The following is a 20,414-nucleotide window of genomic DNA, read 5'->3' as shown; positions in this document are numbered from 1 at the left end:
GAAAATTTGGAAGGTTGAGAACAAAATGACTCATAATCCCAACATTTTAACATAATAGTCACTACTTTTGTGTGCGTGTACAGGCATCTATATATATATTTATCCTCAGCTATATGCACAAATATAATTCAGGTTTTACTGTAAACATGTGTAAATAGTTTTATGATTTCTGATTCCTAAAATTTAACATTTTATGGTAAATACTTTGTTATACTCCTTTTGTAATGCTAATTTTAATGACTGGCTAATATTTTATTTAATAATATCTCATAAGCTAGTTATCACTTGTCTTAATATCAGACAAGATTGCTTTTGAAGTTTCATTTTTGTCATCTTATTTCAGTTAAAATTTATGCCTATACTATCCCCCCCCTTCACTTTGGACTCTTTCCTTTTAATAAATGATCGGAACCAGGAATTACAGTGGTGGGCATGACTCCTGATTTTCTGCACTATAACTGGTATTTTATTTGAGTACTAGTTTTGTCAAAGCATTGCCTGTATTTGGATATTAGCATTTTTTAAAATACCTGTTGACTGATTTAATAGTGCAAATGGTATTTCACTGTTTCTGTTGTCTTCATAGGAGAAACACTAGTATAACGAAAGTCCTACTCATTGTTAAAGCAATGTATGTTAAAGTTGCACTTTGTTCTTTCTGTCCCACTGATACCTCGTTAAACATTCCATGTGTTATAACGCATGGCAGGTTTGCCTCAACGGTTCTTCTGTACTTTCTTTTTTAAAGCTGTCTTTGGAAGCACGTAAAGAGATCACCAGCAAGGCTATTAAGACAGTCAAACATTTTATTGAGAAGTCAAGGAAAAGAAGTTCAGAAGAGGATGATCAGGAAGCTAGAGATTCTCAGGTGACCTATTCGGATACCCTGAGCCACCTGGAGAAGTCACTCGCTCACCTGGAGACGCTGAGCCACAATTTCATTGTTTCCCTGAAGAACAGCGAGCAGGTAATGAGATGAACACTGTGAGCTGGTCGCTCAGATCCTATCAGTGTTTTCCTTCATTTATCTTTAATGCTGTGTTAGTAGTTCTGATAGGGTTTTCAATATTGCAGGTACCCTGAAAAATGCTTCTCAAGCCTTTGTCTTTCTACCTCTTCAGCCTCACTTGATCATTGTTTTCACTTTAAGAAAGATTTTAGGCCACTTCACACAGTTGATCACCTGGGAGGAAGGAGATGAGGAGATGGGAAGAGAGGCCCCGGGGTGGTGCCAGCAGCAAGGGAGGGGTCCCCAAAGCTGGCGAGGGAAGGCAGGGGTTTGCCAGCTTGCTCCTAACTGGCAGTGCTATGCTCTCTAAATGAACTGTGGTAGATTTTTCCCCTTGAATTAAAGAAAAATTCAGAAATAACCACCCACGCTTCTTACAATAGCTTTTGTTTTGTTTTTAATTGAGTCTACTTATCTTGTTTTTATGTTCTGAGTTTTCGAGGTAACTATTATTGGTATGACTTTTTTTGGCTAGTAAAATTGTTTCTAGTTTGTTTCTCCTTGAGACCCTTGTAGTGTCCTGGAAAGTGCCCCCCTGAGTTTCGGGAGCCCCTGCCCACAAGGAGGTCTAAGGGCCAGGGTGTTAGCTGCACAGGACCCCCCAGGGCCTTTGGGTTTGTTCTGTATCGTCAGGCAGAGCAGTCATGGGATTGTTGGGCGGTCTTTCCTGTAACTGAAACGTTGACACATCAGTAAATGAGTGGTTTTCCTATAGGTGAAAACGTTTTAATATACAAATGTTTTTAAATTAAAATGTAATGTTATGGTAATGAACCTGTGAGGGCCCACTAACCTCCTCTTTTATTTTTCTTAGATCTTACATGTATATTGAATTGTATTCTTGGCTTGTAAAAATAAAAAATAAAAGTCCTGAATAGAGAGCTCAGTCAGTGGAGCAGACTGCAGATGTTGAACAACTGAAAGACGTAAAATGCACATGAGACTCACACATGCAGACCCCTCATAGAAAAGAGAGTGGGGGCGATTCAGAAGTTTGATAGCAATTTTACTTTATTTGTATTTTTCAGTGCCTGTTAGCACGTCTAATGAATAATATTAACTAATGGTATGAGCAGTCTAGAAGCAAACTGGCTTTATCAATCTCGGTTTATCCTGCTGACATTGACAATGCTGGAGTCGTAATTACGAGAGCTAGAGTAAACGTTGGCTGTTCAAGTGATTTCTATATACTTGCTAGTATAAAAATTTTTTAATTAAAAAATTTTTAATTTAAAATAATTGTCTTATTTATTTCTTAATCAAATATGTTATATTCAAATTGGAGAACTGTCATTACTCTTCTTGGACCAAGTATTGTCTTTCAATGAGCAGAATCTAGTGTGGGGTGAAGAAGGTTGTTAACAAAACAGCCGTTTGTTTCAGCAAGGCTGAGACTTAAAGGTACCGAATGGCTACTTGTGATGAATGCCACTCAGTCAGACCATGGACTGTCTGTATAGGAGATTCTTTTGGTGCCAAAATTGGACATTATTTGATTTCGTTAAGTTTCCTTTCATAGCAAATCCTGAAATACTTTTAAGGTCATACTTTTGTTCGTTTTAAGTTCAGGCCTTGATTTTTAACCTCTAATTTTATACCCAGTGAAAGAAGTCTTACAACTCAAGAAGTTTAGTGCAGTCTGAAAATCTTCATCCTACAGAGACTTGGGTCCCTCTTGTCTCAGTAGAGATACTAGAAAGTACCCTGACTAACTCACAAGCGTCTGTTTGTTTGTTTGTTTGTTTCTTTCTTTCTCTTTCTTTCTCTCTCTCTCTCTCTTTTTCTTTCTTTTTTAATTCAGTGAGAGGAAGGGAGGCAGAGACGGACCCTACATGTGCCCCGACCAGGATCTACCTGGCAGGCCTACTAGGGGGCGATGCTCGGTCCATCTGGGGCCACTGCTCAGTTGCAACCAGAGCCATTTTTTAAGAGCCTGAGGTGATGCCATGGAACCATCCTCAGTGCCCGAGGCCAACTTGCTCTGATTGAGCCATAGCTGCAGGAGGGGAAGAGAAAAGGGGGGGGGGGAGGAGTGGAGAAGCAGATAGGCACTTCTCCTGTGTTCCCTGACTGGGAATCAAACCTGGGACTTCCACACACTGGGCCGATGCTCTACCACTGAGCCAACCAGCCAGGGCCACACATTATTTTCAATAGAAAGTTTGACAGTGGGGAAGATGGCAAAACAAATCTCATGTGCCGGACTCCCAGCTTCAATGGTTAAGAAAATGTGAGCAATCTTATTTCACGCATACTCCCACTTGCCCCCACCCTGCTCCTTTATATTATTTTAAAGAAAATCACAGTCATCTTTTAATTTTACCCATGAGTACTTCCATGTCTATTTCTAAAAGATACATTTAAACATAATCATAGCAACATTATCCCAACCAAAAATAACTACTAGTAATTCTTCAGTATCATCAAATATCTAGTTAATGATTCATGTTTTTTTTGTGGTTTTTTTTCTGTGACAGAGAGAGAGACAGAGAGAGGGACAGCTAGGAACAGACAGACAGGAAGGGAGAGATGAAAAGCATCAATTCTTCGTTGCGGCACCATAGTTGTTCATTGATTGCTTTCTCATACGTGCCTTGACCAGGGGGCTACAGCAGACTGAGTGATCCCACGCTCAAGCCATTGACCTTGGATTCAAGCTGGTGAGCTTTGCTCAAACCAAATGAGCCCGCGCTTAAGCGGGCGACCTCGGGTTTCGAACCTGGGTCCTCTGCATCCCAGTCCGATGCTCTATCCACTGTGCCACTGCCTGGTCAGGCCATTGTTTGTTTTGAGAGACTAAAATGTACATTCAAGATTACTTCTCAGACTACAAAGAAGCTGGGAAAGTGTTATTCACATGAAGTGACCCTATTTGGTATATTGAAAACAATAGCTGGCGTCCTATTTGTTAAAGTATTTATTGTCACATTAGTTTTTACAGATCTTATCAAAGATGGATGGCAATGTGACATGGAGCTGGGGAGGGTGCCTTTTAGATTCTAATCCCAATTCCTTTAGTGGCTAGTTCTGTGATTTTGATCACATTAACATCTTTGGTCTTCAATTTCCTTTTTGATAAAGTGGAGCTAATTAAAGCCCATGGAGGAATTATTCTAAGGGTTCAATTAGATAGCATATGTTCAATACCGGGGTCTTTGCAGCTGGTACTCCATATGTTATAACTTGTGTGGTTGCAGCGTGATAATATTAGGAGAGAACCTTGCCTTCAGTAAGCATTACCTGTGCCTGACATTGTGCTGAAGGGCTGACTTTCATATTATCTCATTTAACATTTACCATGCCCTCTATTCACAAGAACCTGTTGCCGGCATCCTGGGTTTATGGGTTTATGAATAATGATGCTGGAGATCCCAAAGGCCCACTAGCACGTGGCAAAGCAAGGATTTGCCCTCCAGCCAGGGTGCTTCTGGAGCCCATGCCACTAACGGCCTGTAGGCACTCTGCAGTGTGGTTTGTGGTTGTCGTGTATTTGCTTTGAGAATCTTTTCAGGGTTTCACTATGTACATGTACACGTTTAATTTGTATTGCCTGTCTAGGAGTTGAATACAACCTTTTTTTTTTTTTTCCAGGAAACGCTGCAGAAATACAGTAACCTCTATGATCTGTCCCGATCAGAAAAAGGGAAACTCCACGATCAAGCCGTGGCCATGTGTTTAGATGGTCAGCCTCTAGCGATGATTCAGCAGCTGCTGGAGGTGGCCGTGGGCCCTCTTGACATCTCGCCCAAGGACATTGTACACAGTGCAATAATGAAAATCATTTCTGCGTTGAGGTAAGTGATAAAAGAGCCATTGAGGGAAACGGGAGGTGATACTCTGCCAATAACAGTGCCGTTTCATGATTGTTATGAAGATAAGATATCATCATGAATGTAGAAGCACTTCATAAACTTTGAAGTGTACTGTGTAGATGTGAGAGCTAGATTATTAGATTTCCCAAAGTCTTATGTCTTGAGAATAGAGAACCATGAAAAATGTTTCATTATCTATCGGTATTGTGTATGATCTGCCAAGAAACCAGTTAGCTTCTGGTGAGACACCCCTCACTCCAAACCATTCTTGAAATAAGGGAAAGGCCAAAATGGCAGGTGAAACGGCTGTCAGGCTTTTGAGTGAGCTCAGTCTGGGTGGATTTGGGGATCTTGCCTTTTCTAATTTCCCTTCACATAGCAGTGGTAAAGGGGTTCCCTGAGGCTCCTATGAAGGACTCAAGGCAAGGTGAATTTTGCCCTGAAAAAGTAAGACTTCTCTTAACTGTCATAGGACATTACTTACCTACAATGAATGGCAAAACAAAAGACAGCAAAGGCACACACGTGCAAAAACGACAATTGAGAAATTCTAACTTTATATCGATATGCTGGTGTCTTTATAGGAATGCATCCAAGATGGTTAGAAAAGAGAGGGAGGCTAAGCTAACAGAATAATGAGGCATCAAGTGCTTTCTGTGAATAATGCAATTAGGTTAAAAGATTTAGTTGTGTTTAATTCAGTCTTCTTTGAAGCATTCTTTGTAATTCTTTATTGCTCCGGAGGTACTTTTTGATTAAATGCATGTCAGTTTTTGGCTGCTGAACTGAAATCAAATGAGTCTTTATCAGTTTAATTACCCTGTCTCATGCCGTTTCCACCTTAAAGCTCTGAGGTGCCTGGCAATTTTATATATGTGGAGAAATAAAGTGTCACTTTTTTTAGAAATAATAAATGCCAAGTTAATAAAGTTTTGTTTTGTTACTAGCATTTGTTTTGGTGGTGGTTGTAAGAATGACTTCCTTCTTTCAAATGATGAGTGATACTTATTTGCCATATATTTTTCTTTTGATTCATAATTACCTTTTTATTGTTTCTCTAATCAAGGTTTTATAGGAAGCTCACAAAAATAACATTTTGAAACATTTGTGCTTGATGAAGTTAGTTTATTTCCTAAAAATTGCACATTTTCACTAATAATTAAAATAAAATATGCAGTTTCTTACATGTATCAAATTCTGACATACATTGTACTTCTTTCTCCTTCCATTGCTGAACCCAGTCCTACTAAAGGAAGATTTGATTTGGTTCTGATCTAATAAATGTTATACTTAGCATACTGAAGAAATTCAATAAATGTGAATTAAATATTTTAGCAGTGGAAGGAAAGGGAACATCAGGAGTTCAACTGCTTCTTTTTCAAAGGAAAAGAAACTCCTATTGACAATATCCGTAACACTGACCTTTGAGAAAGTTAGTAAAATTCATTAGGTGTTAAATAGCAGAGGTGTGAAAATAACTGAACCCAGCAGTTAGTTTAAATCATGTAACTTAAATTATTCAGAGAACTCATCTAAAATTTCTGTACCCTCTGTTGCATTTTCAAAATTCACTAGAGTTTCAGACATACATGTTTGTATAATGGGCATGATAATAGTATCCGTCCCATGGGCAGTTGGGACTGTTAAGTGGCAGAATGTATGTGAAACACTTACCGGTGCCTGCTATCTATGAAGTACCATGAAAATGTGAGTGTTTTTATAAAAAGGCCTTCTGGAGAATTTGGATGATTATTACATAGGTAATGTTTAAAAGCGCTCATATATTTCATGTTCAATAAGTACTTTTTCAATGACAGGCTGCAAGCAGGTTTTTTTATTCTCTTGATAAGAAGACACGAATATATTAGACTGCGCGTTCCTTCTGGAAGAAAATGTTCTGTTTCATGTCCTTGCATCTCACACAGGGCTTAGAACCTCATAGACTGCCTCTACCTGGACTGGCTCTGAGCCCGCAGGGTACGATGCCACACGCGCTGGGTTATCCGAGTGTGGATGCCAAGTTCCTGCCTCAGGCTTGAATCCTCTTCTCAGTCTGTTCTCCTCTTCTTCCCTCCACAGCGGAGAGTGTGCAGACCTTGGTGGGCCACGGGACCCACTCCAGGTCCTGGAGGGTGTCGTTGCAGCTGTCCATGCCAGTGTGGACAAGGGGTAAGATGGGAACAAGCGTCGCTCTCATTGAATGCTTTTCCTCCATCTTAGAGTGACCTTGCATATCCATATGCACGAAGGTTCTAAGCTAAGCAGCATTTCCAGGCTTTCCGAAGACAGAGCTGAGCTCTCCCTAGGTCACTGAAGGGTGTTTTTGCAGGTGTCTCCTCTGCCCGGCCCTGCGGTTTCTCTGGTCCTTTGCTGTGGGCCTGCGGGTAGTGAGGAGCTACGCAGCGGCTGCTGTAGGCCTTGGGTTCTAACACGACTCAGTTATGCTCTGCATGTGTGGTGAGTGCCACGCATGCTCTGTGCCGAGTCAGGCGGAGTCACATGCGGGTAAGAACAGCCTCCCACTCTGAAGAGCTGGGAGTGGGCCAGCTTGCCCGTAGCCTGCTTAGGTACTTAGAGTGGTGAGTGCTGTGCAGAAAGTGAGGCGGAGGGGCGGTTTCCTCTGCTGGGGAGTCTGGGTGGGGTGCCCCGGGGTGACATCGGGCTGACCTCCCAAACCAGAGCCTGTCAGAAGGAGGCGGTGGATGATGGGACTCCAGGCTGAGGGACAGTGCCCGGCAACTGCAGAATCAGCAGATGGCACAGCCCAGGCATGCTGCATGGAAGGCTCCCAGTGCGTTCTGAAGGGCGCATTTCCTGCTTCCCTCCAATCACAGCTGTAGGCAGTGCTCAGCCAGCCCCTGCCAGCTGCTGTGGGCAGCGGTGCTCCCAGGTCCCGCGTGATGAAAGGGCTCTTCACAGGCGCTGCTGTAAGCCCCCACCCAGTGGGGGTCTCTCAGTCTGGTCCTCTGGGGACAGCTCAGACAGACAGAAGAATCCATCGTGGGGCTCTGCAATACAGCCTGGTGGTTAAGCTTCGATGTCCAAAGAGGGAGACATTAGGGGTTGGAGATACCGAGCCAGATCTTACGTTTTATCCCAGAAGACAATTACAAGGCTTTTTAACAACAACAACAAAAGTCTTCATAGATTTATTTTTTCCTTAAAAAGAGAAAGAGGAAGAAAGAGAAAGGCATACCTTTTATTCCTGGCAAGTACTTTTTGAATCACAGTTTAAACCTGAGACCTTCGCCCTTGCCAACAGGGTGCCTGGCAGCTGATGTGGGGGCTCCGGCCCCTTTAAAGGGACCTCTCAGGTCACCCGTTACCAGCCTGACATGACTGCCTAGCCTCCTGGGGGCTGCACCAGGCCTATGTGCCCCTTACCGTCCCTCAGGTAACACAGCAAGTCTCCTGTCCCAGCCCTGTAACAGCACTCACTGCCCTCTGTGGCATTTACTTAGATAGTAAGTCACCTCTTTTCATACACTCTTTTCTCTCTACCTCTCTCTCTCTTGCTCGTAGGTTATGTATACGCCATCCCATCACTGGCAGGGAGATTGCATAGAAACATAAGAAGTTGGGTATGCGTATTAATGGCTACCACCAAGTATTGGTTTTGGGCTTAATTTTTAGGCATTTTAGGCCAATATCAACATGTCCTTCCTATTTTTTCATATTGATCCCTTTTAACCTCAGCAGCCCCTGCCTCCCCCACGAAGGCCCTGGTCCCTCCTCCTGCACCTGTGCTGCGTGTAAGTCACATGCACCACGGCAGGCCACAGTGGAGCCTCAGCCGCCTGTGCAAATAGCCTGCCTTTCTAGCTTCCCCACATTCTGGTCTCCAGACACCAGAGAGGAGTATGCTAGGGAGTTGAAATAGTGTCAGAAACCTTTTATAACATCTACAATTAAAGATGAGATTAGGTAGTTAATTATTCAGAGGCTCATACATATTAACGTTACGAGTTTGTATGCTTTCTCCTGTTGTTTATGTCTGTCTATAGCAGCATATTTGGAGAGTACAGTTGTTCCTCTGTATGCATGGGGGATTGTTTCCAGTATCCCACAGATACCAAAATTTGAAATGCTGAAGTCCCTTATATAAAACGGCATAGTATTATAATCTATAATTAGTATGTATAATCCATAATATAGTATGTAATCTACACACATCCTCCCATATATTGATACTTTAAATTATCTCTGGATTACTTAAAATACCTACTATATTATAAATGCTATATAAATAGTTGTTATACTGAATTGTTTAGAGAATAACGACAAGGGGAAAGTCTGCATGTTCAGTACAGACACAGCTGCCATAGACCTCTACATAGCACACATCAGCAAATGTGACTCCTTTTTCAAATATTTTTTGATCTGTGATTGGTTGGATCTGTGGATGCAGAACTGATGGATACAGAGGACCGACTGTGGGATCTCTATTCTAGTTTGTGTTAAGTATTAATTAGTTCATTAGTTTACTGAAGAAAAGCAGGTATTTTAAAAAATTCAATAATTAAAATATTTTTAAATAATATATCCATTAAAACTAGAATTAAGAAATACTACCACACGTTAAAATTAAAAAAAAACTAATAAATATTTATCACTTTATGCCAAGACCTTTGCTGTTCAGTAACTCGCTTAATCCCCAGACCAACCTTGTTACACAGATACTATTGTGTCCTTTTTACAGATTAGGAAATGAAGTCAGACGGGTTATATAATTTATCCAGGGTTCCCCAGGGAAGGGCCTGCTATGCATTTCTCTGACCGTAGCCGTCTCCTTCTGACATTGCAGAGCCCAAGCCAAGGGCAGTAACACAGTGCTTCTCAAATGTCACTGTGCATCGGAACTGCCTGAAGACCTTATTAACATACAGATTTTACTTGACTAGGTCTGAGTGAGGTTTGAAATTCTGTTTGTTTTTTAAAACAATTAAATTTATTCATGTGGCATTGGTTAATAACATTATATAGGTGTCAAATGTACAATTCTGTCATCTGTATATTGTATTATGTGGCCACCACCCAAAGTCAAATCTTCTCCTGTCACTATATTTGACCCCTTTACCACCCCCACCCCTCTTTCCTCTGGCAGGAACCACCATACTGTGATCCAAGTCTGTGAATTTTTATATGTTTGTTTTTCTTATTTGGTCATTTGTCCTGGCCACATATGAGTGAAATCACATGGCTCTTGACATTTCCTGTCCAACTTCGCGGGCTAGTCCGCGGCAGAGCTCTGAGGGCACGGTCATAAGACGTCACTTCCCTCAGCTGTCTCTCATCTTCCCCATGCTTCTCCCAGCCTTGGCCCTATTTTTGTCTTTTTTTGGGCAAACTCCCTGCTTTCATATACCTGTAAAAGAATTTCCTAACTGGAATGACCCAGAAGCATTACCCAGTATATGAGTGATTCTCAAAAGGATGTGCAGAATTCATTCCATTCACAAACAGATAATTAATGAGGAATTTCACTGTGTACTAGTCAAGCAGGAAAAAAGATTTTCTTCAAAGCTATTGGGTATTTTAGGATTTTTTGTTTATTTAAATTGCTGCTGACCCACAGTACCGGCTTCAGCTGCCTTAAAGCCATACGTGTGTCAAACAGTGTCAGATCATTCAGACTCCATTGAGCTCTTTGATATTACTTTGGGACTTCACACTATTTTTAAAGCACAGAAAAGACAAAAAGAAAAGGAAAGAAGACCCCACTAGAGCAAATTAAACTGCAGTTTCTTCTTACTCTTCCCGCCCTGTGAGACCAAGGAGATCATTAGATGTTCTGTAAGGAGCACAGTGTTCTGTGACATAGCCCAGCTGAAAGCCATGGCCACCAACCAAGGTGGCGGATCCTCTCTACCAGGCGGAATCGGACGGGCCACCCCAGGCCGTATATATGACTTCACAGTCACAGCCTCTGCCCCATTACAGCGAGATGTGTCCACACTTTTACTGACCAGTGAACCTCAGGAAGATATTCTGGATTGGTGTACATTTAAGAGCAGCCACAAAGTGCCTACTAATTCTAATCAAAAGTTAAGATTTGAGATTGGAACTATATGCACACCAAAGTTACTGCTTTTCTAGAAATTTTTTCTTTTAATACAACTTCATAATTCTTTGAAAATAATCGGTACTGTAATGTTGTTAATGCATCACGGCGTCATTTATTTGCAGTTCTTCTTTATTCTCTCCCAGTTGCCGTAACTTTTCCTGGCCACCAAGGCGTGTGTGTTCCCCAGCGCCATGTGCAGTGATAAAGTTGTGCGTGGTGGGCGGCCAGTGCCTCACTGAGGCAGGGCCTCGGTAGCCTGTGAGTGCCCCTCCTTGCCAGCTCACTTCCCACAGTGACTGGCTTGCCCTCCCGCCCTTCTCTCCGCCAGCCCTCACTCCCTCCCTTCTTCATCTAGCCACACTGTTCAAATTCATATCAGTAACTTGGAGAAGTGTCACCCTTATTGATTTTTTTTGAGAGAGAGGAAGAGAGCGAGAGAGAGATTAATTTATTGTTCCACTTATTCATGCCATCATTGGTTGATTCTTGTATGTGCCCTGACCAGGGATCGAACCTGTGATCTCAGCATGCTAGGATGGCATGCTGACCAACTGAGCTCTAACCAGTTCTGGCTGAAGAAGTCTCTTTTAAAGTCTTTTTGTTCCATTATATTATTTCTTTGAAGGCAGAGGCTTTGATGTGCTGATGAAAACAGTGACAATTATGCTGATGATGGTTATTATTGAAGTACGTCCCCCCTGCCCCACACGGTGCTGGGGCTTATATACATCTTCCTGGTTTCACCAGCTTCTCCAAGAGGCACACCCTCACGACCTTTGCCTCCTTAAAACAAAAATGATGACATTCACGAATTTTGTTAGGCAAGAACGGGGCCAGGATTCACGGGTTCCTCAGTTTCCCCCCAAATGCTCTTTTCCCTGCCCCAGACTGCCTGTCCACTTTGAACGTAGCAGATACCCGGGAAACTGGCCTTCTCCTTCCTTTGCATCCGAGGGCTGCTGTTTCTGACACGTTGAGGGGACGCTCAGGCAAAACCAAAAAATGACTTTGTAAAGTTAGAAAATGTTTACGCCAGCTGCCCACAGCATTTTTTGTCATTTCTTTTATTCCTAAATACAGATAATACATTCTGTTTTTTTAATTTATACCGCCATAAAATTGTATTGCTAACTATACCTTCTTAGTGCAGTGATTTTCAGCTGGAGAGTTGCAGCACACCGGTGTGGCGCTAACTGTCTAAATCCGTCAGTGCCTGACTATGTTGTCAGGGGCCTGACCTCTTTCCCCTGAGATTGTTAAATAAGAAATGACAATAGCCAACACAATAGCTATCTGCTATGAATGAATCAAAATTATACCTATTTTTTTCCTCACAGTGGCAAAAAATATATATATTTTTTGATGTGCCGCTGCAGAATTTTAATTAGTTTATGTATGCCATGAGATGAAAAAGGTGGAAAATTGCCGACTTGTGTCATTGTAGAATTTTATTTTCAGAAGTTTTAAAAAATTTCTTGTGGTCTTCTTGGGGCATTTAATGGGGACCCGGCCTGGGTGATTTATTGCTAGAGGCCTTGTAAGGACCTGGTTGCAACAAAAGCTGTATAATTCCGTGCTTGATCATGAGTCCCCCGGGCCTTGCGGGAGCAAGGCTTCTGATGAGTACCCTCTTAGCAGTCATTAATAATAGTTCATTGACATCATCATCAACTAAGTTGTTTTCCTGAGATGGCCCACTTGGGATTACAGGCAAAGGGATTCTAATACTGGGTAGAAATCTGTACAAAATATCTCTTCTCTGAATCCTTTTAGGCTGCAGAGATCTTTAACACCCCATTGTTCATATTTTCGCTTTAGGGCGGTAGGAAATCTGATGCTCAAACCCCATACTGAATTCCTATCACAGAGGAAAGAGGTGGGAAGGACACGGGCTTTGAGGTTGGAAGGATGACCGATGTTTGTGGGTGTATTACACCACATCCATGAGGCCTCACTCCTTGTCTGTAAAACGGAGTTGACATGTGCAGCATGGTTGACATGTATACTGTTATTGTATAATTGAAATTATAAGGAAGGTAGATCTTAACAGTTCTCATCTCAAGAGAAAAAATTTTTGCAACTATGTTAGGTGATGGATGTTAGCTAAAGTTATTGTGGTCATTATTTTGCAATATATTAATAGTATATACGTATATCAAATCATTATGTTTTATACCTTAAACAACTAATACAATGTTATATATCAATTTCTCAATAAAAGGGAGAAAAATTAAAATGGAATTTATAATATCTGCTTTGCATAGTTACTGTCAGTAGTGATAGCTTATATAAAATTACTGGAATGATGCCTGACACTACTATTATCTTTAATTCAAATAAGTATACTATTTATTAAACTTTGCATAAGAAATAGAGTAGCTAAGGACATGTCAATTAATGATTACTTTCATCAGCTTTATATAACTCTTTAATATACTATACTGCTCACAAAAATTAGGGGATATTTCAAAAAGAATATGAAGCAATAATAAAAGAAGCATTTGATTTTTTTATTAAACAAGAACATCAGAAAAACAAAAGACAAGTCAAAGAAAGTTGATTGATTATGCAAATGAGATGCAAAACCAACTTTTATTTCATTGGTGAAAATGCACAAAAGACTGAAAGTACTGGAGTATCTGCACATTCCCTGATCCCCTACTTTTTGTGGACTGTGTATTTAAAAATTATGTTTATTTTACATAGTTTTTCAAAGGCTAATATGGTTTGCTACGTATAAGTCATTCAGAGCCTAAGTTTTTGTGCTCATGGAAAAAAATAAAGTAACTCAGCAAACAAGTGTTTAAGTTGGTCACCTCGTTAGATTACTAGAGGGGAAACAAGACTTAGGAGCTGGCATCTCACGCTTGATTTCGCCGCGCAGAGAAGGGCTGGTGTCGGCGGAGGACCTGCTGGAGTGGCTGCGGCCCTTCTGTGCTGATGACGCCCAGGCAGTGCGGCCCCGTCTCCATGTGCTACAGGTCCTGGGACAGTCATTCGACCTGGCGGAGGAGGACGGCAGGTTGCTCACGTTCTTCAGGACGGAGGCCATTCTCAAAGCCACATGGCCCCAGAGGCAGGTAAGGAGCATAGGACAGGTTTTCAACCATTTTCCCTGTTAACAATAATGACGGGTCATTTCTTGATTACTTTAAACTGCCCTTGAAGGAAATAATCAGCGTGGTCATGCAGACTTCCAGTGTGTTTGTTATCAGTCTAGCTATTTAGTGGTCAGATCTGTGCAACAGAGGCCGTGTTTATGTTTCCATATGCTCGAATATGCATGAGCAGAGTTGATGATGTCTTCTTACCTGACCTGTGTGTACCATTTTCCTCCCATAAGCCCATAAGGCGTAAGCAGGGTTTTTCGCACCGTCAGTTAATTGTGCTGGCTTGCCCTTTCCCTGGAGAAGTGCCCATCCAAACGGAGATGCATGTGCAGTGTGGCTAGCTCATTCTTCTCTACTCTGCCCGGGCACTCACCTGCTCTCCCTTCTCTCTGTACCGAGATAGGGTCCATGCAGTGTAGCGCCCACACAGGATCTTAGTTTCCCCACATCGTCTGCCCACCAAGGCGCACTCAGTTCGCCTTTTCTCTGGAACCTTCCCTGACCCTAATTGAACTTCAAATACCACACATTTGAACTTTATTTGTTATTATTATTATTATTAAAAGTTGTGTCTCCCCACTGTAGTGAGAGCTCTGGAGCCCTGGGTGGGAGTACTTATCACCATCTTTGAATCCCTGGAAAGATGGTGTGCTCGTGCTCAGAGCGTAAACACTCTGTGATTGGGTAAATGGGCATGCGAATTGTCAGAGCAATATGGTCGCTGTTGAAGTTTGACTTCACCTCTAAATTGATGTATCCTAAAAATATGCTCTAAGAGCTAGCTACCTCAGTCTGGTGCTTTAGCATGCAGAGGACACCATGTGCCAGTGAAATCAGAAAAGAAGTCTTCTCAGATCGTCTGATCTGCAGTAGGGTTTCCTGGAAGTTGGACTCCAACCTGAATGGCCTTCTAATTTTAAAGCTTCACTTCATCATTTATGTTTATATCCTCATTATTACACCGAAAGAACAGTGACTTTCTTTCCTTAAAATGAATGAACATATTCTTGAGCCTCATCTCAGGGCATCTTCATAACTATTGTCTTACATATTATTCTTTTCCTCTAGGAGATAAATAGGTGAGTACTATTATCTATTCTTCAGAGATAGGGAAATTAAGATTCCAAAAAGATGGACTTGGCAAAAGATTTTCCATTGATGCCAGAATGCTGAAATGGCTTGTATTAACAATCGCTAATACCTGAATCATATTCCCTGGGAAGCACCATGACCTTACTGACATATTTCATTTCACCATTTCACCTTGAATTACCTCAGGAGATCACCAGGAGCCTTTCCAAAGAGCAGACTGAACATAAACGCCATAGGCGGTGAATACACGCCACGTCCTTGACATAGTAGATGTCAGAGGTGTGCTTGTTTTCGGCAGATACGGAGGTTTCTGGAGCATCTCTGAGGCAAGCTCTGAATTTGTCCTGTGGTTTTTGTCGCACAGAACTTGAAATTCTGGCACCCCCAGAAACAAACGGAGGTCCCCGTGGTAGTATACTTTACTGACGGCACCTCCGTTTTTCAGCCGTCTCAGTTTCATCTTCCACGATGGCCGGAGCCGGTGGGATGGTGAGGCCGCTTCTCCGCACGGAGCCCACTGCACATTAGGGCAGATCTGCACACCAGATATATGATGGAAGACCACGGGAACCAGGGGAAGGGGGACGCGCCCATCCTGTCCGTCACCCTGCAGCAGCACTGTAGAAGACACACTTTAATATCTGGGCCCAAACACTTCAGGAATAATATGTTTCTTTTCAGCGTTTTTCAATTTCTAATTATTCTAAGAAGCTGTTGCAGCTTTTGTATGATCTCAGTGATTTCTGGAGACTTCTGAGATCTTGATTCTTTACAGCTTAACTTTTTCCAGTGCCGCATGGAAGGCCGGCCGGTACAGAGTCCCTTCCCATGAGCTTTTCTGGATGGACTTGACCTTGTTGCACTGGCACCGCCTTCTCTCTCATGCAAGGTCCTGTGCCGCGCCTCCTGTCCTTCCTGCTCCAGGCCCCCTGGAAAACATCTCTCCCAGATGCCTCAGCTCTGGTAAACGTCATCTCTTGTCCCCCTCCTTCTTCCTTTCCCATCTGAGGTCAATTTCCCTGTTCTTGGTGGCTAATGATCTGAGTTTCTTAAAGTATTTGGTAGTGGAAACAAAACAACCAGTTTGCCTGAGTTATGCTCTTCATCTGTACTCGTCTTAAAAACAATTAGTATCTCTTCCTCTTATTCTTTTAAAAATGAAGAATTCTATGTGTGTGCTATTGCTGATTCAAACCTGTTTTTGAAGGGCAGGCACATTTGGTGGGGAAACTCTGGCTTATTATATAAAGACCCGCCAGCCACATGGAGAATGAATGCAGAAAAGCGTGGCTTCAGAGTGGAGGCAGCAGCAGCCTCTGGGACATCACACAGCTGTGCCCCAATTGGAAATTGAGTTCATCCCATTATTGTTTGTTTTGAAACTGTGTTACCTTTCACCAGAGCGGTGGAAAGGTGAGGGCACTAGTGGACAGGTACGCATGCGTCTCTGCCCTCCCTCCACCGTTGTTTTATTATCTAGGAGAAGATTCTTAACCGTGAGCCTGTAGTTACTGGGTGTGTAAAGCGGAGCCTCGAACTCGAGCTGGAGGATGGGGTCGTCTCGTCTGTCATTTCTTCCACACGCATTCAAGTGCTGTCTTCAGTTTTCCATTCCAAACACCTGGAAGACCCCAAAATGTTGATTTCCCTGGTTCTCTTTTTTTTCATTTCTCCCTTATCTTCTCCATTCTCCAAGGTGATATTAAGGATGGAGGTGGATTCTTAGAGATAAGAATAGATAATGGTATTGCAATGTTCAATTACCAGAAAATGCGGAAGTGCTACCTTTGCTGTGTCTAGTAATCCTCTTAGGCAGACTTTGCATACATCAAAGAGGGACTTAATATTTAATTATCCTCGAGCTGCCCAAAGTAGTGGCCCGCAAATCAATGTTACTGGGAAACCAGCCAGCTCCTGCAAAATTAAGCCCGGAATCCGCAGAGCCTGCCACCTCACTGGTGCTCAGGGCCAGCGGCTTCCAGTTTCCTAATGATTAGTTAACAGAATTAAAAATTCAGAGGCCCTCATTTTTCAACAGTTTGAGAGGCCTCTGTGTCCGGTCCAGCAGTGGGCCCCAGCTTGGGGAGGCCGGGTGGGGGTAGTGGGAAACTGGAAGTGGAGGCGGAGGGGTGGGCATGCTGGGTAATCCCCTGGGTACAATTTATCTGAGTATTTCAGGTTTTGTAATTTTCTAGTTAACTGGTGCATGGAAAATGTGGGTCAAAATACTGATGTTTCCTTAAAATATTCCGTATCTTGTCACCTCAATATATTTTCTATGTTTTTATGTAAAAAAAAATAAGGAGGATCTGTGGCTTCCAGTTTGCCTTTTGAAATGTCAGTGTCTGAATTGATAGTTGTAGCTGATCACCAGACAGATTTAGTTTGAGACAATTTCTAACCTCATGTATTTTGCCTACTTGGATATGTGCAGAAACATATCTACCTTCTGGTCAGAAGTCAATTTGGCCTCCCTTGCCAAAAAAAGAAAAAGAAAGAAAAGAAAAAAAAATGCACATCTTTGTCAGAGCTCCAAGAAGAGTAGAAAAGTTTAGTATACAAAGCTATATTTAGTTTCTTAAAAAGAATTTAGTTTCCTTAAATGTCTTTAAAGCTAAGACCCACTGCCATAAATTATTTGCATGATCAAATAAAGGATAATATTTGATGTTAAAAACATGTGCACACACACGTTTACTATATTCCTAATAGCCATGAAGTCAGATTCCTAATACTAGAGGCTCGTAGAAGCATCCAGTCACATCTTGTAGAAAAGGAGATGGCTATCCAGAAAGGAAAAGCTACTCCCCAGACTTGAGCTTAACTGTCACCACATCTGAAATGACTACATCCTGAATTAGTGACCTAATCACAATGACCATTTTCATTCTCTTCTAATCACTTACCACCATCTGCTAAGTTTCTCCTGCCTATACTTGTATCCGTCTACCTATTTATATATGGTGTCTGTCTTCTTTTATTAGAATACGAATTCCATGAGAACAGGGATCTCCAAGGCACTCATTAAATATTTGTTAAATAAGTGAATATTAAATCTTAAAAACGCATCCGAGATCACCTTTAAAATGGCAGGGTCAGGACTCCTGACATGCAGTGGGATGTGCCTGCCATGCACGGTGCAGGGTTAGACCGTGCCTCCCCGCCCCCATGCAAGCAGAGTCGTTTGCTTGGAATAATGGAGAGGTTTCCTTATAGGGTAGCCTGGTGCTTTTAGATTGATACTGTTTTATATTAATTTGCCATGATGTACTGACAGTGATTTCTGACCGGCGGGTTGCTCTTCGTGTGGAAACAAACAAGTCACAAGTGTGTTTGTTCAGATAAGAACGAGAGGTCTGAAATGTTAAGATAGAGCTCAATGTGCCTTTTTGCTAAGACAATTAAAGTAGAGCAAGAGCAGCAATGTTTACAGTGTCCTTCAAATATTTGAAGACCTTGGGAGCCTCTTTTTATGAGTAATGGGTTCTTCCCTTTGAAGACTCGCCCTCTTGTCCCTGGCCTCATTGGAGAGGAGGGGACTGTGGAATGTGTACTAAGCACGCATTACCGCATTTAATCTGAAGTGATCTCGCACAGTGGTGACCAGGCCTGTGTTTTAGATGAGCTCGTGTGGCCCATTTAAGGTTACACCGCTTGTGAATGATAGAACCGGAATTCACACCCAGTCCTGTGTTTCCGGCCCTGCCTGTTCCACACTTGTTCCCCTTTGCAGGGTGGGAGTGGGGGGGGTATTCAGCATTAATATGTAGAGTCCGGAAAGGGCGCTCTGCTGGTCTTTTCCTCTGCACTGTGAATCTACAGGGGTTGAATGAGATTAGGTGTGAGAAATCAAGAGGAAAGAGACCATTGCTTCATCTTTTAGTGTGTGCACTGTCCTGATAGGTAGCACTATAGGCGTTAACCGCTGCTCAAGTGAAGCTTTCTGGAAAATATCATGCTGGGTGACAGCTGCTGGCAGAGAACGCTATGTGGCATGTCCACCCACCATTCTTCAGGCGTGGGTTATGCCCTTCACTGTGCTGTACTCTGGCAGCAAAGAGACAGGCAATTAGTTGTGTTTGCGAGTTCACCACTCACTAGTTCCACGACCTTGGACGAACTGCTAAACTTCTCTAAACCTTAGTTTTCTTGTCTACCAAATGGAAACAATTTCCAGTTGTCGTGAGGGCCCGGGTAAGGGGACCCCACTCTTGTGGGCCTCTGACCCGATGGAGAGCACAGACGTGTAACGGGGACGTGAGCTTGCTAACTGCCTTGGGGCTGTGCGTGGGATCCAGTGGCCGTAGCCAGCTAGCTGTCTGCGGATGGTGAGGAGAGACAGCTGTGGGCAGCGGCTCTGAACCTGGTTCGGCACAGCTGGGTGCACGATGTGAGGGCACGAGCCACCAGGAGGTGAACCTGGCAAGGAGCAGGCCGGGCTGTGGAGAGCCCCCGAGTCCGGCTCAGGCTGTCCATGGTGCTCCGCCCACATGGAAGACGGGTGCGGCGGTGTGATCAGAGCTGTGTTTCAGGAAAGACTCCTGACCTCTCCTGAGCAGTGGACCGGAGAGGGACCAGTGAGAGACAAAGGCAGTGGTCAGGTTGCCTGAACTTGGGCCTGATGTTGGTACCAGATATGAAGATGGAGGAGGGAGGGGAGAGGGCTGCTGCAGTGAATGCCAGCGGACTTGGTGACGGCTCAGATGTATGCGTGAGAGATAGGTTAGATGCTCCTCTGAGTTTAAGTCGCTGGGGAGGAAGTGGCATTCCTTAACTCGCTAGGAACGATAGCAGGAGAAGCCTGTGGTGTGGAGCAGGGATGGAGCTCAGCGCGGGCAGGAGTCTGTCTTAATTCTGGACAACAATCTTGTGGGGGAGTGGCAAGTTAGGGAGGTTCCTCATCCTCTTCTCATAGGTGGGCTTTCTTTATAGTTACTCCAAACATTTCCTACGAGTAAACTTGAGTTTAGTAAATGTCGCTGGTTCCAGGGTCAGCTCAAGTCCCAGTTGGGCTTTGGTTGTAGTGAGATAATTACATCTAAGTGTCTATTGTTTAGAGAGGCATGACAACTTCAGAGGTCACATTCCTTAGCTAGTGTGTTTCATAGAGTATTGTCTCTTCATTCCTCTTAGAGAAAAGTTGAAGGAAAATGGGAGGGAGTAGAGGCAGGGAAAACATGAGGTAGCTGGAAAGTCTATGTTTTTTAACTTTTCATTTTGAAATACTTTCTTATTTACCAAAAGAACTTGTGAAATTATACAAATACTTTTATATACCCTTCACACAGATTACTAAGTTTACCAAGTGTCAGACAACCACAACTAAC

General features: G+C 42.8%; 1 protein-coding gene across 1 annotated transcript in view; it reads left to right on the top strand.

Moving 5' to 3' along the window:
* Positions 1 to 20,414, top strand: part of NBAS (NBAS subunit of NRZ tethering complex) — a 358,469-nt gene that overhangs the window by 298,185 nt on the left and 39,870 nt on the right. Inside the window, exons 45-48 of the mRNA XM_066386144.1 lie at positions 749 to 967; positions 4,601 to 4,803; positions 6,901 to 6,990; positions 13,770 to 13,965. Of these exons, the coding sequence (XP_066242241.1) occupies positions 749 to 967; positions 4,601 to 4,803; positions 6,901 to 6,990; positions 13,770 to 13,965 (708 nt within the window). The remainder of the gene's footprint in view (positions 1 to 748; positions 968 to 4,600; positions 4,804 to 6,900; positions 6,991 to 13,769; positions 13,966 to 20,414) is intronic.

This window comes from Saccopteryx leptura, chromosome 5, assembly GCF_036850995.1.
Source record: "Saccopteryx leptura isolate mSacLep1 chromosome 5, mSacLep1_pri_phased_curated, whole genome shotgun sequence".
Classification (NCBI taxonomy): domain Eukaryota; kingdom Metazoa; phylum Chordata; class Mammalia; order Chiroptera; family Emballonuridae; genus Saccopteryx; species Saccopteryx leptura.
This window is presented reverse-complemented; position numbering and strand designations above follow the sequence as displayed.